The 27081-nt window shown below is 51.5% G+C and overlaps 1 protein-coding gene and 1 non-coding gene across 3 annotated transcripts; both read left to right on the top strand.

The window, feature by feature from the left end:
• Nucleotides 1–277: 277 nt before the first annotated feature.
• Nucleotides 278–26517, top strand: Med24 (mediator complex subunit 24). Of its 2 annotated transcripts, XM_021653436.2 has the most exons (27): nt 278–404; nt 705–907; nt 996–1078; nt 11780–11818; nt 12121–12194; nt 12538–12770; nt 12915–12971; nt 14230–14341; nt 14436–14586; nt 14845–14958; nt 15429–15476; nt 16170–16252; nt 16522–16608; nt 17627–17732; nt 18188–18330; nt 19411–19448; nt 19868–19950; nt 20229–20407; nt 20526–20625; nt 20917–21092; nt 23133–23397; nt 23651–23832; nt 24069–24159; nt 24506–24605; nt 25434–25514; nt 25801–25949; nt 26056–26517. In XM_021653436.2, exons 2-27 carry the CDS (start codon nt 778–780, stop codon nt 26170–26172), a joined length of 3021 nt encoding a protein of 1006 aa, XP_021509111.1. In that variant the 5' UTR covers nt 278–404; nt 705–777; the 3' UTR covers nt 26173–26517. The 2 variants fall into 2 exon arrangements, with proteins under 2 accessions (XP_021509111.1, XP_021509113.1); XM_021653438.2 differs by lacking the exon at nt 12915–12971.
• On the top strand, nt 19634–19737 carry LOC132655693 (small nucleolar RNA SNORD124). Its single transcript, XR_009593477.1, has one exon. It is a non-coding gene; the product is annotated as a small nucleolar RNA SNORD124 (small nucleolar RNA).
• Nucleotides 26518–27081: the final 564 nt, after the last annotated feature.

Below are 27081 nucleotides of genomic sequence, written 5' to 3' on the forward strand. Positions count from 1 at the left end.
TTACTGGGAAATAACCAGAGTATCAGAATGATGAAGGTAGGCAACTGGGAGAAAGAGATTCTTCGCTAGACCCTGAGTCTCCAGATACCAAAGTACCGCAGCTCTTGGGATAATCTCAGAGAAAACCCACCAGAACCAATGAGATTAATCCTTTTGCTTGCTTGGCAGCTTTGACAAGTCTTAGACAAAGAACTACAATTCCCAGAAGGTACTGTGGCAGGACTTGCCCCTTGCTACGTTTCTATTGGTTGTTGTGTGTTGCCGCCGGCCAATAGTAAACGAGTTCCTTGATGGGTGCCAAAATGGCGCTGCCTACGATGTAGTACTCCGTTGTCCGGTAGGCTTAAATTTGGGGAGATGCTGGATGAAGAGAAGAAGGAATTACAGCTTCAGGGCTGATGAAGGTAGAGGAAACAGGGGAAGAGGTAGATCTGAGTTTGGGGGTGGTAGTAGTGAGGGACACAGCTAGAACGAAGGGCAGAATTAGGCAACTGGAGCGGGCTTTAACCCCTTTCTGCGGTCTTTAGGGCTTTGGACTTGCCGCTTTGACACTTTCTGTCCCAATTCAAGAAAAGATGGTTCAGAAGCGGAGAGGGCGGCAGAACCTACTCCATTTCTACTCTTGTTTAGTTTTTTGGTTTTTTCCTTGCTTAAGTCTTTCCGAATTTCTATTATTTTTACCTCTCCCTTTTTCTTTTCCTCAGAATTCCCTAACTCCTCTGGCTCAATTTTTAAACTCCCACCTCACCACTGGTCTCGCCTCCTTGGAGTGAAATCATGAAGGTGGTGAACCTGAAGCAGGCCATTTTGCAAGCCTGGAAAGAGCGATGGAGCGACTACCAATGGGCAATCAACATGAAGAAATTCTTTCCCAAAGGAGCCACCTGGGACATTCTTAACCTAGCAGGTCTCAAGTCAAATGGGGAAGGAAGGATGAGAGGGGTGAACCCAGAAAAAGCTGTGACCCCTCAGCCTAACTTTAATTTCCCTTGCAGATGCACTCCTAGAGCAGGCCATGATTGGACCTTCCCCAAATCCTCTTATCCTGTCCTACCTGAAGTACGCTATTAGTTCCCAGGTAAACATGCCCGCTCCCTGGCTTTTGGAGGTGAAACACCTAGAGAACGGTTGTCGGTTTAGGGGTTTAGGCTTATTCTCTTATAAAAACAGCACTTCATTTGTTGTGATGAATATTACATTCATTTACTCTCCATACACACAGTTAAAACTTTTTAAAGTTTATATGTAATTATGGCAGGGAGGGGATGTATGAATGCATGTGGAGATATGAAAATAATTTTGTGGGGTCGGTTCTGTCCTTCCCATGTTCATGTAGGTTCTGTGGGGTTTTGGACTCAGGTCAGCGGGATTGTATGCTAAGCACCTTTACCCACAGAGCCTCCTTGCCAGCTCCTTGTTTCTGTTTTTGAGACAATGTCGTACGTAGCTAGCCCAGGCTGGACTTGAATTCCTGATGTTTCTGCTACTGCCTCCCACAATTTGGGAGTGGATGGGTAAGCAGACCCATGACCCTCACATTCGAAGCAAGGGCTCCACCATTGAGCTGTAATCTCTAGCCTGGCTTACAAATATTAATATTTGTCAGACAACTGGAAGGACCTTGGGATTTGATCCTGGTACACATGTAATGTAGAAGGTAATGCAGACTGCCACTAATACTTGGTAGGATGGGTTTATGGTATGGTCAGGACAGAGTATGGAAACGGTGGGAGGACATGAAAGTGATTCCTAGTCCTTTCTGAGCAATCAGGGAAGGCTTTCTAGAGGAAGTGATGTTTAAACCAAGGTCTCAGTGTTGAGTAGGAGTGAGCCACACAGATTAATGAAAGTGAAAAGCAGAGAGGAAAGTATACACAGGCTGGGAGGGAGAAGTTACAGGGCAGCTGCTACTGAAAGTAAGGGCTGGAGATAGAGTTCATTGGTAAAGTGTTTGCCTCACATGGACTAGGCCCTGGGTTTGATCCCCAGCACCACAAAAGAACTGAAGGTAATTTGTCATTGCTGCAATGGGGCTGGACTCGTCACCAAACTTCTGTTTATATGCGTCGTACGCACACTTGACATCATCAGGATTGAAACAGACACCTAAGGCATACTTACCCAGAGGATGGGATACAGCTCAGATGGTAGAGTGCTGGCCTAGCATGCATAAGGTACTGGAGGTTTTGGTTTTGTTTGTTTTTTGAGACAGGGTCTCTCCATGTAGCCCTGGCTGGCCTGGAACACACAGAAATCCACCTGCCTCTGCCTCAAGTGCTGGGGTTAAAGGCGTGTGCCAAGGTCCTGGCACATTGTACCTGTACTCCCATCATGTTATAGGTTAGGAGAAGGTCAGAAGTTTAAGGTTATCTTTGGATACCTGGTGAGTTTGGGATGAACCTCAGAGAGAGGGAGGTATACATTTAAAAACAACTGTGGGCTGTCAGCTGTGGTGCAGGCGTGTAATCCCAGCCCTCGGGGAGGCAGACTGCTAAATTCTCAGGCAGGCTTCTGCATTCAGTCTTTGTAGTGAGGCTGTAGTACTTGACATTTGACAAAAAAATCTGGCTTTACATACCAAATGTTTGATTTGAAAAGGAAGAAAGAGGGGCTGGAGAGATGACTCAGAGGTTAAGAGCACTGTTTGCTCTTCCAAAGGCCCTGAGTTCAATTCCCAGCAAGCACATGGTGGCTCACAACCGTCTATAATGAGATCTAGTGCTCTCTTCTGGTGTGCAGGTGTACATGCCGATAGAACACTGTATACGTAATAAATAAATCTTAAAAAAAAGGAAGAAATATTTTTTAAATAAGTTTACCTTTCCTCTATTAGTATCGTCTGTATGGAGCTGTGTGGGGTGTGGGCCTGCGTGCCATGGCATGTGTGTGGCAATCAGAGGGCAGCCTTTAGGAGTTGATTTTTCTCCTCCCCCCATAAATTCTGTAGACAGAACTCAGATTTGGTCATCAGGCGCGCACCACAAGCACACATTCTCACCAAACCACTCTGCCAACCTTGGAGAGTTATCTTAGTAAGCTCTCTAGATAGTTGGGTGGTCTTTGTTACTGTTTTGTTGAGACAGGGTCTCTCCATGTAGCTTTGGCTGTCCTGAAACTCACTGTGTAGACCAGGCTAGCCTCAGACTCACAGAGATCCGCCTGCCTCTGCCTCCCAAGTGCTGGGATTAAAGTCGTGTGCTGCCGCCACCGCCCAGCTGTTTTATTTACTTATTTCTCTTTATTTTTTTATTTGGCTTCAAACTCCTAAACCTCTTGCCTCAGCCCTCCAAGTGCCAGATTAAAGGTATGTGCTGGAGTGTTGGAGCATTGTGCATGGTTTTTGCAATATCATGACATGGTCATTTGGGAACTGTGTAAGTGAGTAGTACAGATAATCTAGCCGTTCCCACATTTAACTACATTATATCATTACATACCATCGAATCTCTGGGACACTGCATTGCATAACTGTGAGAAAATGTTAGTTAGGAGGTAAATTATATCTTTGTATTATTATTATTATTATTAATTTGTTTACTTTTATGTGCACTGATATTTTATCTCCATGTATGTTTGTGCAAGGGTGCCAGATCCTCTGGATCTGGAGTTGGGAACTGCCATGTGGGTGCTGGGAATTGAACCTGGGTCCTCTGGAAGAGCAGCCAGTGATCTTAACCACTGAATCATCTCTCTAACCCTCTTGGTATTATTTTTTAAAAACCTTCTACATTTATCTGTGTGTGTATATGTTGACCATCACATACACATAACAGTCAGAGGACAGCTTCTGGGAGGTGATAATATGGCTCCTGAGATCAAACTAGGTAGTCAGGCGTGGCGGCAGGTATCTTTACCTGCTGAATCATCATCTCAGCCTTATTGGAAACATGGCTGAGGCTTCCAGTTCCTTGAATCATACCTTGAAATATGCTGCCTAGTACTTCAAGAAGAGCGCTGTATTTCAATTTTTTTTTGTTCTGTTTTTTTTTTTTTTTTTGGCTATCTTGGAACTTGCTCCTAGACCACGCTGGCCTCAAAGTCAGAGACCCACCTCCCTCTGCCTCCCTAGTGCTGGGATTAAAGGTGTGCACCACCACTGCCCTGCTCAATTTTTTTCTTTTTGGGTCAGATTCTCACTTTTTTTTTTTTTTTACTTTTAAAAAAGATTTATTTATTTATTTGTTACTTATACAGGATAGTACTTACATATCAGAAGAGAGGGCACCAGATCTCATTATAGATGGTTGTGAGCCACCATCTGCTTGCTGGGAATTGAACTCAGGACCTTTGGAAGAGCAGCCAGTGCTCTTAACCTCTGAGCCAGCTCTCCAGCCTCTAGAGTCTCACTCTTTAGTTTAGCCTGACCTTCAACACGGCAGCGCGCCTGTCCCGGCTTCCCATGTGCTGGGATTGCAGGCGAAAGTCGCCACAACAGCTGGTGTAGGAAAGTGGTTTGGAGAAGTGGGGGTCGGATAATAGGGATCCGTGAGAGTATGAGCAGCCTGGACTTGATCACAATGACTGGTCATTGTTTTAGTGTGATTAGAGAGCGCCCAGTGGGTAAAGAAGCGTGAGGCCTGGACCTCAAATCCCTAGAACCTAGGTAAGTGCTGGGTGAGCACCGGAGCCTGCCTGTAGTTACAGCACTTGGAGGGCAGCAGTGAGAAGTCTGGGCTAAGGACAGGCTAGTTGGCCGAGTCTTGTTGGTGAGTTCTGGGTTCGCTGGAAAGGCCTGCATCAGTGAATAAGACATCAGCCTCGGGCATCTGTGCATGTGTGTGCACACACGTGCAGAGATAGCAGCACCATGTGCACACACACCATACACACGTGAGGAAAAAAATTCGGTATTGTATGTATGTAAACGTGTAAAGTAGGATAAAATGTACAGATCTTGTGATTGTGTTGCAGGGTGGGTTCTGGGGGCAGGATACAGAGCCGTACATGCCAGACAAGCACTCTTCCATTGAGCCTCACCTCCAGCCCCAAAATGCCCACATGCTCAGTGATATTTCACAATTCTCTGTATTCATGTCGCCAAAGTCCAGAATAGCAGACAGGCAGAACATTTCTGTTCTTCTGGAAACTTCCTTCGCACTTTTTATTCTGTCTCCTTCCCCACAGCTGCCAAGCGACTCCTGTCAACAAATATTACCAATATTTGGGGTTCATGGAGATGTAACCCTGTGGTACGTGTTGGTGTTAGGACATTGCACGGGACCTGGATTCCTCAGCTGGGGATGCCATTGGTGACTTCTTTTCCCCCCTGGCAGTCTGCCTGCTCTGTGAGCACCTGTGAGCCACTGTAGTTTCCCCTCACCCTGCTCTTCTAAACTGTTGCGTGATGCTCCCTGTCTGCTAGCTTCTTAAGTGCTTATCATGTGTCTTCATCACCGTAGTCACTGGATCACTGACAGTCCCTTTTACACCTTTACCTGCGTGTCTGGGAGAATGTTTCTAGGACAGATACTTAAAAGTGGAATTTCTGCTGGGTGGTGCACGCCTTTAATCCAGCACTTAGGAAGCAGAGGCAGGTGGATTTCTGAGTGCCAGGCCAGCCTGGTCTACCAGGACAGCCAGGGCTGCACAGAGAGAAACCCTGTCTAGGAAAAAAAAAGTAATTTCTGACTTGAAGAATTTTGACTTATTAAATGATAATTTTACTGTAAAAAAGTAAAAAGACTTAACAGTTCACACCTCTCTCCCTCCAGTGTTTTGGTTGTGGTTTAGTGCTGGGAGTTGAACATCGGACCTTGTGCATGCTAGCAAGCATTCTACCAATAACATTTCTCCAGCCCCTCTCCATTACATTTCCTAGCTCTTTGTCAGTGCTGAACACAGTCTTCTATATTTTGTTGTTCTAGATAGGGTTTCTCTGTGTAGCCCTGACTGTCCTGGAATTCACTTGTAGACCAGGCTGGCCTCAGACTCAGATCTGTCTGCCTCTGCCTCCTGAGTGTTGGGATCAAAGGCTTGTATGTGCATGCCGGATACAATCTTTTAAATGTTTTTCAGAGAGTCAAAAAGTTATGTCACTTCTAATATGCATCTTCATGACCACATTTTAAAATGTTTATTGGCTTTAGGTTTCTCTGTGAATTACTTAAAAGTACATAATTTCCTGTGTTTCTCTTTAGGTTTTGGAAAACAATTTTTAGGTTATGTTTTTATTTTTGTTTTTATTTCTGTCTTCTTTGAGATAGGATTTCTCTGGGTAGCCCTGGCTGTCCTGAAGCTCACTCAGGAGACCAGGCTGGTCTCTGCCTCCCGAGTGCTGGGTGGGGTTAAAGGTGTGTGCCTCTGCCGTCCAATGTGGTTTAAATAGAGCCCAGGCCTTGCCCTTACTGTACTGTCCAGTCCCTAATGCTGAGGTTTCGGGCCTGAGCCACTTTGTCCAGCTTTATGAGCTGGGATTGAACTGTGGTCGTTATGCATTTGAGGTCACGTTACCAACCGAGCTACACCCCCCACCCCAGCCCTAGTATTTTCTTTTTTTTTTTCTAAAACATTTGTGACTTGGCACTCAAGAGTGGCTCAGTAGTCATAAGAGTACTGATAAGGAGCCAGGTTGGTTCTCAGCACTCATATCTGGTGGTTCACAACTTGTATAACTCCAGCTCCGTGGATTAGGATCCTCCAGAGGCACCCATACCACATGCACAGGTGTGGGCACGCACACACAAATTTAAAAATAGTCTTTAAGGTTCTTGGCTGTTTTGAAGCATGTCAGTTTACAGACCAATTGTAAATTCAAATTTATAACTTAATTTTAGAAAGCCACTCTGGTTGCGGTTTGAAGGAACCGAGAAAGAAAGCTGGGAGAGCGTTTCCTCTGGTTGTTTTTTTGTCTGTTCTTGTGAAGGACTAGGTAATAACTATTTCACTCTGTTACTACAGCCTGAAAGTAGAGAGGCAGTATGTAAATGAGGAGGCAGATTTGGTCTGTAATGTAGTTTTTCCGACTTTGACTCAAGCCAGTTGAGTAATTCAGGTGAGAGATGGTGCCAACGTAAGCTTGGGAAATAGCAGACAAAGATGGGTAGCTGTAGGGTAGCTATAGGACAGTGGTTCTCAACCTGTGGGTCGTGACCCTTTGGGAGGTTGACCGACCCTTTCATAGAAGTTGTGTATCAGATGGAACTTAAAGGGCCAAAGCATTAGGAATATTGACAACCGGTGGCTTAGAAGGTCAAGTTGAGAGGGTTTGCTGATTAATTGGATGAGGGGAAGAAAGAGGTCAAAGGTGAGCCCTGGGTTTCTGGTTTGGACATTGACAGCATCATGAGGAGAAAGTAGAACCGGAGCAGGGAAGTCGTTAGGGTTGGGATGTAAGTGAGGGCGGCAGGTGTTTCCAGCCTTGTTACAGTCCAGGTGCCAGCATGGACTGTCAGGGGAGACAGTCAGGAGGAGGCAGTATCTGTGCCTAGAGGTGGATGTGAGCTGTTGGTTTAGAAATGTGTCCTCAGTTTCGTTCTGACAGAATACTGTAGATAACCACCTAAGGAAAGAAGGGTTTGTCTGGCCCGAAACTGGCCAGCTCTGTCATTTTTAGGCAGTAGTGAGGCAGAATGGCATGCTAGAAGGGTACTTAGGAGTAAAGCTGTTCACCTCCTGGTAGTGAGGAAGCAGAGGAAGGGGCTGGAGGCAAGATACAGCCTGGCAAACAGCCGCCTCTCTTCCTCCAATTAGGCCCCACCTCTGGATGTTTCCTCTCCTTTCCAGGGGTGCCATCAATTCATGAGTCTGTGTGTGGATTAATCCAGTCAGCCCTCAGGGTTCTATCTGCTAGCTAGAAGACACCCCTTCAACACATTTGTCTGTGGGGGAGAAATCAGAGGTGTCAGACTCAGACAGTACTGGAGGAAGTGGCGTGGACGACAGTGCTCAGGGAGGATGGGCAAGAGAAGGGCTCCGAGCCAAATTCCTGAGCGCCCAAGTCTGTGTCAGGAGCACATGAGGCAATAAGAAAAGGAAGGAAAGGTTGAAAACCGAGGATTCCATCAAAAGTGAGAACCCGTGGGTTTAACAGCAAGCACTTGCTGACGGCTGTGACGGAAAGGTTCGTGCAGGGGTCAGGACAGAAGGGACCGCAGTGTGTTGAAGAACAGGCAGAAAGGGTGGAGGGAGAGACCGTGAGAGTTGAGAGCTGTCTGGAGGAACAGAGGGGGAGGTTCGGTGGAAACGTGGGGTCTGCGGGAAGCTCTCTCTAAGCCAGGAGGCTCTTGAGACGGATACTAAACACCGGGATGGCGAGACGGAGAGAAGGAGCATGAGAGACCTCCCTGGCCTGCCAAGTGCCATACAAAATTAGTAATGTATTCCATCTTCAGAGTCAAGAGGCTCTTTGGTCCAGTGCTGTGCCTGGAGAGGGCACTTAGGAGTGGTCGGGGGTGCGGAGTATGAAGAAGAGCAAGAGGATTAGAGACAGCTGCCAGGTCAGCCTGTGCTGGCCGCGCGTGCAGACGGCCACGCCAGCCTCCAGCCTCGAGGTCTTGTGTAGGCTCAGAGCCTCTTGTCAGTGGAATTGTTAAGACTGGAACAGACTTGGATCCTGCTGGGAGAAAAAAGTCAGCATGTGGTAAGTGCTTTCAGGTGTGTCTAGAGCAGTACTTAAAGGGCAGACTTAGAAGAAATGCCCAGAATTTACCCTCTGAAGGCCATTTTGACCAACAGCCTCCATAACAGCGTACGGACTCAGGGGGTTCTCTTCTCGGTGTGGGGTCCGGGTTTTTCTTTTTGTAAGTTGAAACATCCAGCTCCCCCTGCAGGTTGGCACCCATCGACATTCAGCACTTCTCCAAGTTCTCGCTATGGGGACCTCGGTTATAAATAAACAAACACTGGCCGGGAACGCTACGGTCAGTCTTCCCAGGCAGACTCCCAACTTTCTGATCACTGTCAGACACTCGCTTTGGCTTCACAGTATGTCCCGCTGCTGCTGGCTCTGAATGCTCATCATCTGTGTTCAAGCCCTGTCTGTCCAGGTGATGGAGACACTGCGTCTTACCCACACACTGCATACATACCGTCACTGTTCTGATTTGCTGAGGCTTGAACCCAGAGCCATATGCACGCAAGGCTGCTGCTCAGCCTCTGAGCTTCGCACATCTCAGCCTGCTGAATTAGGAGTTTAAATTCACACAGATTATTTCTGTCAAACCGGTTCTCTATGGTGATGAATATATTCTACTAACAGAAATGTGTTACAAGGTAAAAGGTTTTCAGATTGCATCTCATTAATAGAATTAAAAAAAAAAAAAGCACAGTGGCGCATGCCTGTAATCCCAGCACTCAGGGAGACAGAGGCAGGTAGATATCTGTGAGTTCAAAGACAGTACAAAGGGAGTCCAGGACAGCCAAGGATACACAGAGAAACCCTGTCTTGAAACAACAAAAACAAAAATAGGGTTCAGTTACTTGAAGGAATGAAAACTTCCTGAGGACAAGCCCAAAGGCTAGTGCTAGAAAAAAACAGATATAACGTTGATACTATTTCTGTTTGCAGAAAATTTACTGTCCAGGCAGAATTTCTAAAAATGTATTTTGGAAATACTAGTTAAATGAGATCTCATGATGAATTGTGCGCCTCTGGGAAGGGGCATACGAGTGCCAGCGTGCGTGTATGGAGGGCAGAGGACACGTTGGTGGGAGTCAGTTCTTCTGGCTTTGGGTCCTGAGGATTGAACTCAAGTCATTAGATTTGGCAGCAAGTGTATTTACCCATGGAGTCGTCTCTCATTGTATATAAATACAGTATGGTTCTGAGAAGTCTTACTGTAAGGATGTGTATATTTATATATGTTTTTAATTTAGGTTTTAAAATATTATATCACATAGAAGTTCTGTGCATATATATGTGAAAAAAAAATTGTCTGCCTCCCTCCCCCCTTTTTTTTCCTTCTAGTGCTGGGGGTGGAAGCCAGGGCTATCAGCAGTCTAAGCATGTGCCCTAAACACTGAGCACACCACCAAACCCGTAACATTTCTTCATGTCATAAAGAAGCTTTGGAGTAACACGGTCCAGTAGGATTTTCTACACTAGAGAACTTGCTGTTTTTGTGCTGAATAACATCATGGCCACCAGCACTTGTGTTGAGGATAGTATGCCTGAGGAATTATAATTTATCTGTGGGCCAGAGAGATGGCTCAGCAGTTAGGACACTAGCTGCTGGCCAGGCAGAGTGGCACACACTTAATCCTAGCACACATGAGGCAGAAGTAGGCGGATCTCTGTTCAAGGCCAACCTTGAACTACATAGGGAGTTACAGGATAGCCAGGACTACACAGAGAAACCCTGTCTCAAAAATACAAAACCAAACCCCAAACCAAAGTAAACCCCAAAACTGGCCACCTCTTCCAGCCCCAGGGGGTCCCGTGCCCCTTTTGACTTCCAGGGTACCCCATGCATGTGGCACAGACATACATGCAGGCAAACACCCATAAAATAAAAATTTAAAAATAAAGTAAAACATTACTTGTTTATTTATTTTGCAGGGATAAAACCAGCACATTGCACACCTTAGGCACCCCCCTCCCCATTGAACTACACCCCCAGCACCTGCGACCAAGTTTTCATTTCATTTGTTTTGTCTCTGGCTTTTGAGCCAGGGTCTCACCTTGTAGTGCAGGCTGGCTTTGGCCTTTACAGCAGTCCTGAATGCTGGCTTTGCAGGTGTGTGTGGCTGGTGGCTTCCTTGTTGGTGCAGCATTGGCATCAACTTTAGGAAGTGCTTATCTAAAGGTGTGGTTTAACGTGTGCATTGTACAAACAGAGTTGCAGTAATCACTGAATACTGAGATTCTCCAAAAAGTGGAGGCAGTGGGGGCCTCCTGTCCAGTGTGGGAGAGATTCGTCACTCCTTGTCCAAATAAGAACACATACACCCCTGTTTTTGTTGACTCAGAGTTTTGCTATGATGGACAGACTGATCTCAAGCTTAAAGGCTCAGTGGTTCTCCAGTCTGAGCCTCCCAAGTAGCTGGGACTACAGGGCCTGTCACTGTCCTTCAAGGTCAGTTTCTTGTCATTTTTCTGGTGCTGGAACTTGAGCCCCAGGTCTTGCTCATCTAGGCGTGTACTCTAGTGCACTGCCGGGCGTTTGTTTGTTTTGGTTATTGTTGTTATTGTTTTGTTTTTTTTCAAGATGGGGGTTTCTCTGTGTATAGCCCAGGCCTTGTAGACCAGGCTGGCCTGGAACTCACAGATATCCTCCTGCCTCTGTCTCCCGAGTGCTGGAATTAAAGGCGCGCACCACCATACCCGGCTCCAAGAGTCTTCTTGGCAGAAGCAGCAATAGGACTGGTCAGTGTGGAGGCTCAGAACCAGTCCACGTGCACAAACACCGCCTCCACGCTTCAGGTTGAATTTAGGGCACACAGTAGGCTGGCGTAGCAGGCATGGAGTTAATTTCAATACCCAGGAACCCCTCAGCTCCTATACACAAAGAGGTTATAGAAACAGCCAACCTCACCCTGGGTGACTCTTCTGCCCACTAGTGGCCAACTGAACCTTGTTTATTTTTGTCAGGGAACAGCTTATGAAGACAAAGCAGGGTACCCTTGAGTGCTTGAAAACCCTCTCAGTCAGCTTATAGGGGTGCCGTCTGCAGCGAGTCTGATACAAGCAGGAATGAGGACAGCACACATTATTATATGTCTCTTAATGAGCTGAGGGAGCCCCATGAAGGGGCAGGGGACCCGGAGCTGTGGCAGTTGAAGCGTCAGCGTTTGTGCCTCTCAAGTCGATGGCTTGTCTGAGTGTCCTCTCTCTTCCTCGTAGATGGTGTCCTACTCCTCTGTGCTCAGTGCCATCAGTAAGGTATGACCACAGCCACTCGGGCTTCGGGAGGGGGCAGAGGCCTGATAGTGACAGCCAGGGCCCACCACCTTGGCCACTCTGGCCATGTGTCCCCTGAGGCTGGACAGGCAGCCTCTGCCTGGCATTGTAGGCGTCTCCCAGAGGGAGGAGGTCCCAGGAATGAGGAAGACATTTCCATGTGGAGGGGGTGCTGAGTCTGCAGCCCAAGGCTGAAGGAGGACTGCGAACAGCCATTGTGTGTGAGGGGCCGGGTAGCCTAGGCGGTGCTGGAGCCTCTCCATTGCTCTTTGTCCTTTCCACAGTTTGATGACTTTTCCCGGGACCTGTGTATCCAGGCTTTGCTGGACATCATGGACATGTTTTGTGACCGACTCAGGTAAGAGATGGGGGAGGAAGCTCAGAAGGTTCCATCATTCTTTCAGTGCTGAGGAAAATCTAGGCGACAGACTGAGACCGACTGTGGGTTCCCATGTTTCTTCTATCCACCTGTCCATTCCCAGCTTTTTATCTAGGACAAAGTACCTCCTCTCTATTTGGAGGAGCTGCTTTAAAATCTTGTCTAGTGGAAGCTGGCTGGACTAGGTATCTCACCTAGGATTCTGCCAACTTTCCAACTCTGTGCCCTAGTAGGGGAGTGCCCGAGACTGGGGGAGCATTCATTAGTGTGGGTTGGAGTTCAGCTTTTGGAATGGATACAAATGTTCCTCCTTTCTGGGCAGCTGCCATGGCAAAGCCGAGGAGTGCATCGGGCTGTGCCGAGCGCTCCTTAGCGCCCTCCACTGGCTGCTGCGCTGCACAGCCGCTTCGGCGGAGCGGCTCCAGGAAGGACTGGAGGCCGGCACCCCAGCCACTGGGGAGAAGCAGCTTGCCTTGTGCCTGCAGTGCCTGGAGAAGATCCTCAGCAGCACCAAGAACCGAGCCCTGCTGCACATTGCCAAACTAGAGGAGGCCTGTATGTCCCCTGACTCCCCTGCGCCCTGCCTGCTGCTGCTTCTGTAGCTGGTCCTTTGATTGAGAGGGGAGAGGCAGGATGCCATCCCACTTCTTTCCAGAAGGATCCGAAATCATCCCACTTCCTTTTTTCTCTCCCCATAAGCATTGCATACATCCCAGGGACTTGGGCAGGGTGGCACCCGAGCCAATCAACCAACAGGTATTTACTGAGCATTCCCGGGTGCCCAGCACTGTGCCAGGCGCTGGAGGTGGGGAGGGGGGCTACCAAAGGAGCATGTGGCAGGGCCCCTGCCCTCAGCAAGCTTACACACTGGTGGGGAATGCCATGCACCTGGAGGAAATCCGAGGACGAGGCAGACGCGTTGTCTGCCCTTGTCTCCATGTTGTTCGTCTAGAAGCAGATGACCAGGCGTGACCCTTCGCTTAGGCCCAGTGCCTTTCTGTCATGACTTATGCTGTTAAGAGATGTTAAGTATTGGGACCTTGCAGAACCTGAGGACAGGCAGATCTTCGGGGGTTGGGGGGCCTTCTGGCAGCAGAGGCCACAGTCTTGCTTGAGCCCCAGTGGCTAGGGCCACCTAAGGGTCTCTTGTTTTCCATGGACAGGAATGCTAGAGTGGGTGACACCCATGTCTTCAGGGCTCAGTTGGAGAGCTTGCTGGGGATTAGTCTTTCTTCTCCAAACTGCTTTGTCTGGAAAAAGTCCAGAAAGAGAATGATCACTATGTCAGAATGGGCTGCACTGACAGTTTTTCTTCACCTGTTTTCTTGTTGGTGTTGGCAGTGCCTTGCTCGCTTGAGCACTTGATAAATGTTTATTGGTAGAAAAGTAGATGAATTCTTAATTTTAATGGATCTCAGGTCTTAGTTGTCTTTTTCTCATGTGTGTGTTACATGGAGGTTAATTGGCTAGCTGGTGCCATCACTCATGATTTGACCCTTTGGAATTGTAGCTATGATAAGCGGCTAGTAAGTAAGCACCAAGTATGTGCTATAGACCACGAGTGCAGGCATTTGAGAGGCCAGTGGGCCTGAGCAGTTGGGCGAGCTGTTAAAAGAGCACAAACTCAAAAGCCACGTTGGCAAGGTTGGAGCTAGCCTGTCTAGAGGAGAAGGGATTGCTGCTGGGAGGCTGGCCTTCCGGGGTGGCCTCTGTCCCTGCTCGGCCACTGGACTCTACACCCACCCCTGTGCTTCACTCTCATGGCTTGCTTGTCTCCAGTCAGTGTGTGCAGTCCCTGAAGTCAGGCCTTTGGTTTGGGTTTCTGGGGGGCTCAGTCCCATGGTGCCTATCCCCCTCACAGAAGCATGCTGCCCACAGGACCCTGCCTCCTCATCCTCAGAGAAAGCCTTTCTGTGTGCTTTCATGGGCCCAGGGAAGACCACGGTTGAGGAGTTTGGGACCATGCTCCACTTCTCCTTCCCAGCATGTTTCTGCCTTGCTTTTTCTCCACCAGCCTCCTGGACTGCCATTGAGCATTCTCTTTTAAGGCTTGGGGAGATCCTGGCCAACCTCAGCAACCCCCAGCTCCGGAACCAGGCTGAGCAGTGTGGCACACTCATCAGGAGGTTAGGTGTCTGGAGGAGGCGGGAAGATGGGGTGTGTGGTCTGCTCTTCCGCTGTCTCTTCAGTCCCCGACACTGTCCCCTTGTACCTTCTCAGCATCCCCACCATGCTGTCCGTGCACTCAGAGCAGCTGCACAAGACCGGCTTCCCCACTGTCCATGCGCTGATCTTGCTGGAGGGCACCATGAACCTGACAGGGGAGGTGCAGCCCCTGGTGGAGCAGCTGATGATGGTGAAGCGCATGCAGGTGAGCGTGGCCGAGCAAGGCCGGTGGCCGTCAGGGCAAGAGGGAAGGAGTCTGGTACTTGAGGGGAACAGGTTTTCTCTTGATTCCTCAGTGGACCGTAAAGACCTATCATGCACAGTTTTGCCATCGACCTCAGGATCCTGGTTCTGAGCTGGAACCTTGCTTTGTAGTCAGAAACCTAGGCTGGTCCCTGGAGCCTGTGGAAGGGAGAAGGGGGTCTGGGCAACCTCTTACACTGTACTCTTGGGCTTCCCACAGCATATCCCCACCCCTCTTTTCGTCCTGGAGATCTGGAAAGCCTGCTTTGTGGGGCTCATCGAATCCCCCGAGGGCACACAGGAGCTCAAGTGGACGGCTTTCACCTATCTCAAGGTGCCTGGTGGCATGGGGGCAGCCAAGAGCCATTCCAGGGGCAGCTGTTGGGAGAAGTGGCTGCTTGCGGGACCTTTGTCCTGTGTGCCCTCCAGCCTCTCAGTCTCCCGAACGGAGCTCCACTCCGTCATTTTCTCTGGGAGTGTTGGCTGGTTCAGCTGCTTGGGGGCTCCGCTGTTGTTCAGTTTATCCTTAGCCAGATTCGTTCAGGGCCGCCAAGAGAGCCAGGGAAAGTGGCCCCAGATTCCCTTTCAACTGGGGTTCCAATTGTGCTGATAGGGTTTCCTTGCTGAGGGGGTAGCTCTGTGTCCTGTAGGCCAAGAGCCATCGGCTTACAAGTTATTCAGAGAGGACTGTCATTGGCAGAAGAGCCTTCCTACCTCGGTAGCCACAGCAGGGAATGGGGTGTCCATCTGTGGCAAGGGAAAACAAAAAGCCCTTGATCTTCCCCTTTCCTCTCTTATTCTTAGATTCCGCAGGTTTTAGTGAAGTTGAAGAAGTATTTTCACGGGGAAAAGGTGAGTTACAGAACGGATGGGACCATGGCAGCAGATAAGCAAGGGTGGGTCTCTCTCTGTTTGTTTTTCAAGACAGAGTTTCTCTGTTTCACAGAGCCCTGGCTGTCCTAGACTCTCTTTGTAGACCAGGCTGTCCTCGAACTCACAGATACCTTCCTGCCTCTGCCTCCTGGGTGCTGGGATTAAAGGTGAACGCCACTGCGCCCAGCTTTCCCCCCCTCCCCCCCCAAGACAGTGTTTCTCTGTGTAGCTCTGGCTGTCCTGGAACTCATAGGCTGGCCTCAAACTCACAGAGACCCGCTTGTCTCTGCCTCCCTCTCGCTGGTATTAAAGGCGTGGGACATCACCACTCCACTAAGGGTGGGTCTTTTAGGCTGGAGCCGAGTGATGTGTGTTCTTGTGCCCAGAGGAAGGCTGTGTGTACCTGTGTGCCATGTTCTTGCACATGCACGAGACTGCAGAGAGTGGCTTAGGCTGCTTCCCCACCCAACAGGAAGATCACCTGCAGGGACTTGGCCGGGGTGACCATGGAGAGAGTGATGCCTCCGGCATCTCTTCACCTGGTTACCGGGGCCAGTGATGGTCCCAGCCTACTTTCTCTTTTACGGAGCAAGGTGTCCTTGTGACCTGCACTTCAGGCTGCGGGGGTCTGGAGGACATAGAGCCCAGGTAGGAGTTTCTGACTCTTTTCAGGACTTCACTGAGGATGTCAACTGTGCTTTTGAGTTCCTGCTGAAGCTCACGCCCTTGCTGGACAAAGCTGACCAGCGCTGCAAGTATGAGACCCCTGCTCACCCATTTTACTGTAGGGGTTCCGAGTCCTTCCCCACGCCGTGTATAAGATGAGTTTCAGGGAACTTTGTCTTTTTGTTGGACTACTTGGCAGGGGTGGGAGGCAGCAGGCTCCTAGTTGCCAAATAAATACCCAGAGCCCTCCTACGTTTGGGTACTTGGTTTTCTTCACCCTGAAGGAGGGAGGAGACTGGACAGGTGCCCCTTGTTACTGGCTCTCCACTCACTTCCGTCCTCTGGCTTCCCTTCCCAGTTGTGACTGCACAAACTTCCTCCTCCAAGAGTGCAACAAGCAGGGGCTTCTGTCTGAAGTCGATTTTGCGACCCTTGTGGGCAAGCGGTATGTTGAGGCCCCTGCGCTACCCTGGGGCCCCCTTGGTCTCCCTCCCCATTGCCTCTCTGGTTCCTGGTGCCTTTCCCTTCCTCTCTGAAGTCTGAGTTGCGAGTGACTGAGGCTGTGCCTTCAGGGTCTAGGAGCAGGGCCTCGGCGGACCAGAGTTTTGCCCTCTTGAGTTGCTCTTTGAGTCACCACCTCCTTTGTGAGCGGAGGACACGGAAGAAGTCTTAAACCTTCCTGTAATCTCAAGTGAACTTCCAAAGTGTGTGCAGGGATGCTGACAGATTGAGGTGACTGTGACATCGAGTACACGGTCACTCACAGACTTTATCCTAAGTCTCGAGTCTCTGACCCAGAGCGCTGTGCATGTGAGGCAAAGGCTGTCCGACCGAGTCTCACCGCCAGTCCCCACATTTCCTATATGCCTCCATCTCCCTCTGCCTTTGTTTCTAGGGTTGGATTAGAGGTCCCCCCCCTTTTTTTTTTTATAAAGATTTATTTATTTATTTAATATATATGAATGCTCTGCCTACATGTACACCTGCACGCCAGAAGAGGGCATCAGACCCCAGTACAGATGGTTGTGAGCCACCATGTGGTTGCTGGGAATTGAACTCAGGACTTCTGGAAGAGCAGAGTCATCTCTTAACTATTGAGCCATCTCTCCAGCCTGAATTTTTTTTTTTTTCTTAAAGAACAGAATCTCACTATGTAGCTCTGGCTGGCCTCAAAGGCAGAGGTCCACCTGCTTCTGTCATCTGAGTGGCTTGAGATCAAAGGTGTAAGCCACTGCACCCAGTGGATTACAGAATGTGTCAAGATTTTTTTCTGAGCCAAGCATGGTAGCTCACACCTGTAATTCCAACCTCAAGGGGCTGAAACGGGAAGATTTCCTTGAGTTTGAGGCCAGCCTGGGCTACAATGTGAGACCTGTCTTGAAAAAAAAAATTTTTTAAAGAAAAAAAGAAAGGAAAAAAGAATTAGCTTTGCTTCTGTTTTCTTCTCTGGGTTATGGCCATAGCACAGCAGATCGGGATCCCCAGCTAAAGTCATCAGAGAATGCTAACATCCAGCCCAATCCTGGACTGATCCTCCGGGCAGAGCCCACCGTCACAAACATTCTCAAGGTGCGTGCACCCTGCCTGGGCCACTGTGGGCTCCCTTTCTCCTGCCAGCTTTCCTATACCTCCAGATAAATAAGCAGCACCCACAGACCTCGCTGCTCTCCCTGGAGAGCTGTTTTGGGAATGGAACAGGGAGAGAGGAGGCAAAGGGAGCCCCACTGATTCTAGTTGCCCTTCCGCTGCATCCTAGGTGCTCTGGCTGGTGCCTCTCTAGGCACCCCCCCCCCACACACCTCCCAGCCAGATCCTCCCTGCCCCCACCCCACCCCACTGGTGTAGTGCACAAAACTGAGTGAAGCGAGTTTTCCGCAATGATCTTCCTGTTGGAGCCAGAAAGCGTCAGCTTATGTTTCAAAGTGCAGTGTCCCGGCTGGGGGACACGTGCAGAGATAAAATGTGGCAAGGCTGTACGTGGGGGCTCTTCAGTGCTCCTTACTGATTTCCTGTCCTGTCCCCAGACGATGGATGCAGATCACTCCAAGTCCCCAGAGGGTCTGCTGGGAGTCCTGGGACACATGCTGTCCGGGAAGAGCCTGGACTTGCTGCTGGCTGCCGCTGCTGCCACCGGGAAGCTGAGATCCTTTGCCCGGAAGTTCATCAAGTGAGGAGTGCTCTACCCTGCGGTGGATCGGGAGGTCCTGTTTGGAGGGAGGAGGTGTCTGGATGTGGGTCTCCCTGGAGGTGTACAGGCCAGGGCAGAGTATCCTAACTAGAAACCACGACAGAAGGTTCACTGACTAAGAGAGGTCTGCTCTCTCCCTCTGAGGATGGAATAAAGATATTTGATAAGATAGTGAGACATCGAGGGGGCTCGAGAGGGTCCACATGACAGCTCAAACTGTCAGTAACTCTAGTCTCAAGGGATTGGTGCCCTCTTCTGACCTCTGCAGAATCTTTGTGCACACATGGGACACATAACTAACACAGACACACATACATACACATAAAAATAAAAGATAAATACATTTTTTAAATGAGGCATTGAATAGTAGGCATGGAAGAATTCTTTGGCCCAGTTATTTATTTACTGTTGACAAAGGATCTCATGGAGCCTAGGCTAGCTTCAGTTCTAAAGCTGATACTGGCTTTGAAATGATCCTCCTGCCTCCGTCTCCAGGCACCACCTACTTATCAATATGGAGTTCTTTATTTTTCTGTTGGGGGAGGGCCAGGGGTTGAGACAAAGTTTTTAGGTGCAACAGCCCAAGCTGTCCTGGAACTCACTTTGTATAATGCACACTGGCCTCAAACTCAAGAGAATTTTCCTGCCTCTGCCTCCTGAGTGCTGAGATTAAAGGCATCACCACGCTCAGCTAATAAGGGGGTTCTTAAGTTCTGTTGCTTTGGAGATTTCACATGTAGAACATTGTTCGCTTCTGGGAATCTTACAAATATTTTGCAACAGGATCTCCCTGTGTAGCCCACGCTACAAACCTCAAATGCTTCATGTTTTAGAGCCCCTTTCGTGCTGGGATGATAGATACCAGCCGCCATACTCTTTTAATACTAGTGATTTTTTTCTGCAATTATAACACTCGTTTTATATTTAACCTGTAGCTGAGGCTCTAGCGGCCAACCCTCTGAATGTGTAGCACCCTTTCACCCCACCCCCTACCCCCTTGTGTGGCTGTCGCTCGCCTCTTGCTCTGGTTGACGCCGCCTGTTTCTGTCCCTCCTGCAGCCTGAATGAGTTCACCACCCACGGCAGTGGAGAGAGCAGTAAGTCTGTGTGCACCTGCAGATCCTGCTGGGGAGGGGAGAGACGGAGGGGCCGCCTGTGCTCATTCTGGGGAGGCAAGGTCCCTGTCCAGAGAGAGGGTAACACTGGAAAGGGGTTCTACCAAAACCACCCCTTTGCCTTTCTCCTACCTGTACCATTTAGACTGGTTTGGGTTCTGGAAACTGGATTCCAAGGAAGGGATGATGTTCTTAGTAAGACCCAAGAAAAGGATTCTGAGCCTCAGAGCTTTGAAGGAACCACTTGGTCCCTGACCTTCCTCCAGGAAATCCTGAGCTGGGATGTGGTCTCCATACTTGCCTACCAATCATGAGGCCTTCGACCCCCAGCACCTCTGATCTATCCAGTACTTGGGGCCTTGCCCTGGGCTGACAGGTTGACATTCTCGCCTCTTCCGCAGCAAAAACTGCCTCAGTTCGCGCCTTGCTCTTCGACATCTCCTTCCTCATGCTGTGCCATGTGGCCCAGACCTACGGCTCAGAGGTGAGCGTGATAAGATTGGTGTCAAGTGAGTGTGGAAAAGAGGAAGGAAACAGCCAGTAATTAATTCCCTTACCTCCATTGATCGCCCAAGGCAACCGCATCCCCCTCCTCTAGTGGCACATTAATACTGACCACTAGGTGGCAGCAGAGTTCCCTGTCTGCCTCCCTGGACAGATTTGTCCATGGAAAGGGAATGGCAGTAGGGCAGGACCCTGTCAGTAGCTCAGCCATGGAGCCACGTCTTCCTCTCTCAGCTGCTATCCCTCTCTTTTATCCAGGTGATTCTCTCTGAGTCGAGCTCAGGAGAGGAAGTCCCCTTCTTTGAGACCTGGATGCAGACCTGTATGCCTGAGGAGGGCAAGATTTTGAACCCGGACCACCCCTGCTTCCGGCCTGACTCCACCAAAGTAGAGTCCTTGGTGGCCCTGCTCAACAACTCCTCAGAGATGAAGCTAGTGTTAGTGATCTAAGTCCTGAGCTCGGGGTAGTGTGGGTGCACTCCAAGACCCTCTCCCCTCGCCCCATCTCTCGCTCCCTTGTAGTGATGTTTCTCCTATCACTCATCCTCTCTGTAGACAGATGAAATGGCATGAAGCCTGCCTGAGCATTTCAGCAGCCATTTTGGAAATCCTCAACGCCTGGGAGAACGGGGTCCTGGCTTTCGAGTCCATCCAGGTAGCTCCCTCTCCACTTGAGCCTCTCTTCTACCTGAGAGGTAGGCCCGGTCATTGAGAGCTTTTGTTGTTATGCGTACAGACAAGCCCCCAAGCCAGGGGTCATGCTTTGGTGTTAGTCTTTCTTGGGATCCTCCTCTTAGCACTTCATCCCTTTGAGAAAATCAAGTTTGTGTGGCAGAGGTGTGACATGTACTTTGGGACACACCTGTGACTGCCAGCCAGAGCCAGTGGGAGTGATGGCCTGGGAGAGGGAGACGATCCCCAAGTCATCCTCTCCTCCTCCCCACAGAAAATCACCGACAATATCAAGGGAAAGGTGTGCAGCCTGGCGGTGTGTGCTGTGGCCTGGCTCGTGGCCCATGTCCGGATGCTGGGGCTGGATGAGCGGGAGAAGTCACTGCAGATGATCCGCCAGCTGGCGGGGCCGCTCTACAGTGAGAACACCCTGCAGTTCTACAACGAGAGGTCAGTGGCCTGGCCTGCCGCTCTCTGCAGCTGTGTGCTGGGGAGCCGGCACCACGGGGAACAGCCGTCGGCTCACATGCCCTCGGCCCTTCCCGGGGAGCCGCTCACCAAGCCGCTTCCCCCTCCAGCCCACCCTGCTCAGCGCAGGTTCACTTTCAGGGTGGCTGGACGATCACCTGCTTTTTCCCTTTCCCTGCCACTCCCTCACATCCTTAGCCACACGCTCACGCAACTGGCTCAGCAGATGTTTGGTGTGTGTCTCTGTGTCTTTCAGTCCAGCACTTCCCGTGTGCGGGAAGTACAGACCTGAGCAGCTTCACTGCTGCCCTCAAAGGCTCCAGGGAACTAGCTGAGGCAGAAGAGGACTTTATGGCTGTGTCACTGTCGAGGAACTCTGAGCCCTGTGCAGTTTTTATAGCTTCCCTCCCCCGCCCCCAGCTGTCCGGGTGACCATTTCAAGCGCTGGCCCTTGTCTGCTGAGCTCGGTTCAGTGTGTCACTTCGTTCATGCCACTGGTTGTTTGGCTGTTGGTTTTTAAATCTGGCAAGACGCACAGAATGGAGCACTTATCATTTCAACGGGTTTCATGCGCATCGTTCAGGGTATGAAATCTGCTGGAGCTGGGAAACAGACCTCCAGATGTTTCTCCTCTTGTGTGTGTGGGCCTTTTAGCCGATAAACAACGGTCCACCGCCCTCCTCTCGGTTCCTGGCAGCGGCCATGCTGCTTTCTGCCCTCCGAGTGGCTGCGCTGGACACTTCCTATAACTAGAATTACGTAATAGCTGCTTTTTCATGACTGACTAACTTTACTCAGCATAATTTCCTCAAAATCCATTCATACTCTGGCATGTGACAGGATTTCCTTCCTTTTTAAGGCTGAGTAACACTGCATATATGCGCCCCTCCTGGCTGCCATCCCGCCCTCCAGGGGCACTCGGCGAGCGCTGCTGCGAATGTGGGTGCTGAGGCCGCTCACAGGCAGCTGCCCAGGATGTTGTCTGTAAGGTCGCATCTGCTCCCCTGCCTGTGGGGCATTGAGTGACATCATCCATCTCAGGCGTGTGCGCCCGTGTGTGTGTGTGTGCCCATATGTGTGTGTGGATGTGTGTGTGTGTGCGCGTGTGTGCACGTGTACCCGTGTGTGTGTGCGTGTGTGTGTGTGCCCTGGTGTGTGTGCATGTGTGTGTGTGTGTGTGTGTGTGTGTGTGTGTATGTGTATATGTGTGTGTGTGCGTGTGTGCATGTGCACCTGTGTGTGTGCATGTGTGCGTGTGCCCTGGTGTGTGTGTGTGTGTATGTGTATATGTGTGTGTGCGCGTGTGTGCATGTGCACCTGTGTGTGTGCGTGTGTGTGTGTACTTAAGTTGTGCACACATGCACGCACACACGCACGCGTATGTGGGCGCAGTGGGAACCCTGGGACCCCTTGTGCAGGTGGCAGAGGGGCCCTGGCAGCCCAGCAGTGAGTGCTCAGGCCCAGCTGCGTCCACAGCCCCAGATGCTCCCGAGAGGACTGCAGCTGGATGCACTTTGCCCGGCTACCCAGGGCCGGGAAAAGTCTTGTGGGACGGCCAAAGGGCCACTCCTGGAAGTTACAGTTTACTTTGGGAGGAGGCCAAGGCTGGGCGGGACCCCACCCCCAAGCACACAGCTCAGGGGGAAGTGATTATATTTATTTATGACCCTGATTTGGCAGAGCTCCGGCCTGGGGAATGGGAGAAGTTGGATGGGGAGAGGGAGGAACAGAAAATCTGAATAGATTGATGGAAGCTGTAAGAGCAGAAAATCCCTGCCCTGTGCCTCCCCTAGGCTTCATGCCCAGCAAGTAAGCTCCCCACCAGTAGTGGGGTGCACCATTGTGTCCTCCCCCCTGCAGACAGTGGACTAATTTCTCAGCACGTTTCCGTAACCCAATCCCAGGGGTGATACTTGGCGTGTGTCCTCCCTGCTCCCCAGCAGACAGTGGACTCATTCCTCAGCACGTTTCCGTAACCCAATCCCAGGGGTGATACTTGCGTGTGTCCTTCCTGTCTCCCAGGGTGGTCATTATGAACTCGATCCTGGAACACATGTGTGCGGACGTGCTTCAGCAAACAGCCACCCAGATCAAGTTTCCGTCCACGGGCGTGGACACGATGCCCTACTGGAACCTGCTTCCTCCCAAGCGCCCCATCAAGGAGGTACTGACGGACATCTTTGCCAAGGTACTGGAGAGGGGCTGGGTGGACAGCCGCTCCATCCACGTCCTTGACACCCTGCTGCACATGGGCGGCGTCTACTGGTTCTGCAACAACCTGATTAAGGTACCCGGGCTGGGTGGGTGTGGACAGCCATGTAGACCGGGGCAGTAGCTGTCCCAGCCGGGGTAGGCCAGCCTTCCTGGAGAGGTTGTGGAAGCTGGGTGGTCTCCTGGGGAGACGGAGCTAGGGGCCTCACCTCAGAGAAGCGCCCTGGAGTCGGGGTTGAATAGCACCTTCGGCTGTAGGGACAGCTAGCGTGTCAGAACCCTAGGGCCTGGGCGCGCAGCACCTCAGCGGCCGCTGGCCTCCCTCTCAGGAGCTGCTGAAGGAGACTCGAAAGGAGCACACCCTGAGGGCGGTACAGCTGCTCTACTCCATCTTCTGTCTGGACATGCAGCAGGTGACCCTAGTTCTGCTGGGCCACATCCTGCCTGGCCTGCTGACGGACTCCTCCAAGTGGCACAGTCTCATGGACCCTCCTGGCACAGCACTAGCCAAGTAGGACTCTCTCCAGAGCCTTCCTGGCGTCCCCCCTTGATCCCTAAGCATCCAGCACCCAGATGCAGTCACCCCAGCCCTGGTGCTGCCCCAAGAAGCTGGGCTGTGGTTGATGGCCCTTCGGAGCGGTGGGGAGGGTGGAAGTGGGGGTTTAGAGGGGGTGGGTTCAGCATGAAAACACATAGCTTCCTCTGGGACCCTCTTAACTATGCCCTTTTCCTGGAACCCCTCGCCAGACTAGCCGTGTGGTGTGCTCTGAGCTCCTACTCCTCCCACAAGGGACAGGCATCCTCCCGCCAGAAGAAGAGGCACAGAGAAGACATTGAGGTAGGCCTGTTGCTGACTTGCTCGTGTGTTTACTCAGCAAACATTTTCTGATCCCTTAAAGCCAAGAGGAGCCTTTCAGGCAGAGAGAAGGGCTGAGGTCCGCTATCTTTGGCCCTGCTTGATTGGTCAGGGTCTGGAGGAATGGCTTGGGTGGACCCCTGAGTGTCCTTGATGAGGGTCCTTTCTGCTCACTAGGGCAGATGTTGGGCTTCAGAAGGAGTCAGTGCTGGTGATGCTGGCCAAGGACTGTAGGCAGCTCACACCTCCACTCAGATCTGCTCTCCAGTCTTCTCCGGTCCTTGGAGACCTGGGGAGTTGGTGTGTGACGGTGGCTCCCTGTCCCCAGGATTATACCAGCCTCTTCCCTGTGGAAGACATGCAGCCGTCAAAGCTTATGCGCCTCCTAAGCTCCAACGAGGATGACGCCAACATTCTGTCGAGTCCCAGTGAGTACCTGGGAGGCCATGGGCTTGCCTTGGATTCCCTCCTGCCTAGGGGCCTGCCTCGGTCCCCAGCTGGTGGCAGTCTGGCTGGCAGGCATGTAGCGGGAGCTTGCCCCTCTCTGACGCCAGTGGGTGCTCTGCTGCCTGCTGGGGGGGGACAGGGCTGCCACTCTCCCTAGGACAGGAAGCTCCTCCCTGCCACCCCCCAACACACACCGGGTCATCACTTGAAGGGTAGCAAGACACCCACTGAGTTCACTGTCTTGGCACAGCTTGTACCGTTGACTCACCCGTTCTGCCTTCTTTCCTAACCCAGAGACATGCCCTGTGGCTGAGGACAGGCCCCGCCAGGCTTCGACCTGGGGCTGCCCTCCCGCCTACCCACAGGGCATCCGATGTCATCCTCTCCTTGCTACCAGACTTCCTTCTGCCAAAAACTCTTGTGTGCCGTCTAGTCTTTTCTTGTTTCCAGAGATTCCTCCTGAACCTAGAGCTTTCTGTGGCGCGTTGTAGAGTTAGGGGACCAGCCACGTGCTTGTGCAAATGAAAGAAGGAAAGATAGTGGGTTGACCACCTATGACCTAATGACCTTAGCCAGGCCGTTAGCCTGTGTGCATCTTCAAAATGGGCTGGGCGTGGGCTGCCAGCCTTAGTTACATGAGTGCCAGGACTGGCCTCATGGTGCCCAGAAGGGCTAGCTCTGCTCATCTGCTCCCCGGATGCAGGCTCCTCTGTGTCCTGCATGAATGTACCAGCCTCCCTGATGGCAGGGGCCAGGTCAGGCTCCCACTGAGTCAGAGCTGATGCATCGCCCTCTCTGCCACTCCACAGCTGACCGCTCCATGAACAACTCCCTCTCGGCTTCCCAGCTCCACACAGTCAACATGAGGGACCCCCTGAACCGAGTCCTGGGTGAGTCCTCCAGCTGCACGTGCTGCAGACCGAGCTGGGTGGAGCCCCTCTGCAGAGGCAGGGCCATGCCCAGCGGAGGGGTGCATACCTCCTCCTCCTCCTGCTCCCTCACTACTGCCCGCCTGGCTGTGCTTTGCAGCGGTCTTTACTCCGCTCGTCCGCCCGTGCCCGCCGTCCCTGCCCTTCCTGTGTGAGCTCTCCCTGCTTCTGGTGTTCCCTCCTCGGCCCCCTTCTTCCTTGTCTGACCTGTTCTGGAACTCTGCTCTCTTGATCCCCCTCTGCACAGCCAACCTGTTCCTGCTCATTTCCTCCATCCTGGGGTCACGGACCGCTGGCCCCCACACCCAGTTTGTGCAGTGGTTCATGGAGCAGTGCGTGGACTGCCTGGAGCAGGACAGCAGGGGCAGCATTCTGCAGTTCATGCCCTTCACTACCGTGAGTGCCCCAGGCCGGGGTAGAGGCGACCCCCAGACGAGGGAGGGGCTCTCCCCCTGGGAGGCCGCACCTAGGAGCTACCCGCGTCCCTGTCTGTATCTGACAGGTATCCGAACTGGTAAAGGTGTCTGCCATGTCCAGCCCCAAAGTCGTCCTGGCCATCACTGACCTGAGCCTGCCCCTGGGTCGGCAGGTGGCTGCCAAAGCCATCGCTGCACTCTGAGGAGCTTGGGTGGCTGGAGGGGGGCCCAGCTGGGCGCAGCGAGGGTGAGCCATGCTTCCTTCCGTCCGGTGGTACACGGTCGCTCCCGCAGTCTGTGGCCTTCCCCCGCCCCTGCCCTGACTTAGCATGGCCCTGCACGTCTCCCAGTTACTTTTGTAATTTTCTGTCCTTTGAACTAGTACTCAAAGACCGTGAGTAATCCCCATGGTCACCCCAGTTCCAGCAGTGGCTGTACACCAAGGAGGGACATCACAGGGCCACAGCGTGTACATAAGTTTATTTTATAATCCGTGAGGGAGAGTCCCCCTTGGTTTGTTTGTAAATAAAGATCCTTGTAGCTCTTAAGTGCTCTTGGTGGCTATGTTTTTTGTTTCTTTGGTTTTTGGTTTGTTTTTCTTCCAGGTGTTGATGGCTGCTGTGTCGCTTGGGTGGGGACAGTGTCTTTCCCCCCCAGTCTCATGCACTATAGCCAGGGAGGGGCATAGTCTGTGGTGGGGAGGAGAAGGAGGTATGGAAGGCCTGAGGCAGGCTGAGGAGTTGGTAGCACCCCCACTGAAAGCGGGAAGTTCTGGGGAGAGGCCCCTGCACTGTGCTGGGCAGACCAGGATGTCCTTGCTCTTTAGTCACCCTCCACACTCTGACCCAGAGTCCACAGTGTCTTCCTTCCAGGAAATTGTTGGAGGGGTAAGGGTGAGGGAGGACTGTGTGTCCTCCATACTCTGCAGTCCAGGGGCATGGACCTGGGAGACTGTGGGGTGGGAAATGAACCAAAGGGGGACTCTCCCTCATGGATTTTTGAATAGCCGATGGTCTGGAGGGCTGTGGAGGAAGGGTGACTAGGCTGGCCTGTTGGGCCGCTTTGAACCACAAGCGAGCCTGCAGCTGAACCGTGCCTCCCATCTGCTCCCC

Source organism: Meriones unguiculatus, chromosome 7 (genome assembly GCF_030254825.1).
Source record: "Meriones unguiculatus strain TT.TT164.6M chromosome 7, Bangor_MerUng_6.1, whole genome shotgun sequence".
Taxonomy (NCBI): Eukaryota; Metazoa; Chordata; class Mammalia; order Rodentia; family Muridae; genus Meriones; species Meriones unguiculatus.

What these genes read in the sequence shown, in the direction of transcription:
- Med24 (XM_021653436.2), top strand. Translation starts at nt 778, where the DNA reads ATGAAGGTGGTGAACCTGAAGCAGGCCATTTTGCAAGCCTGGAAAGAG. An exon ending in TGTGGCACACTCATCAGGAG is followed by an intron (nt 14,342 to 14,435) that starts GTTAGGTGTCTG and finishes GTACCTTCTCAG; the next exon opens with CATCCCCACCATGCTGTCCG. An exon ending in TGATGGTGAAGCGCATGCAG is followed by an intron (nt 14,587 to 14,844) that starts GTGAGCGTGGCC and finishes GGCTTCCCACAG; the next exon opens with CATATCCCCACCCCTCTTTT.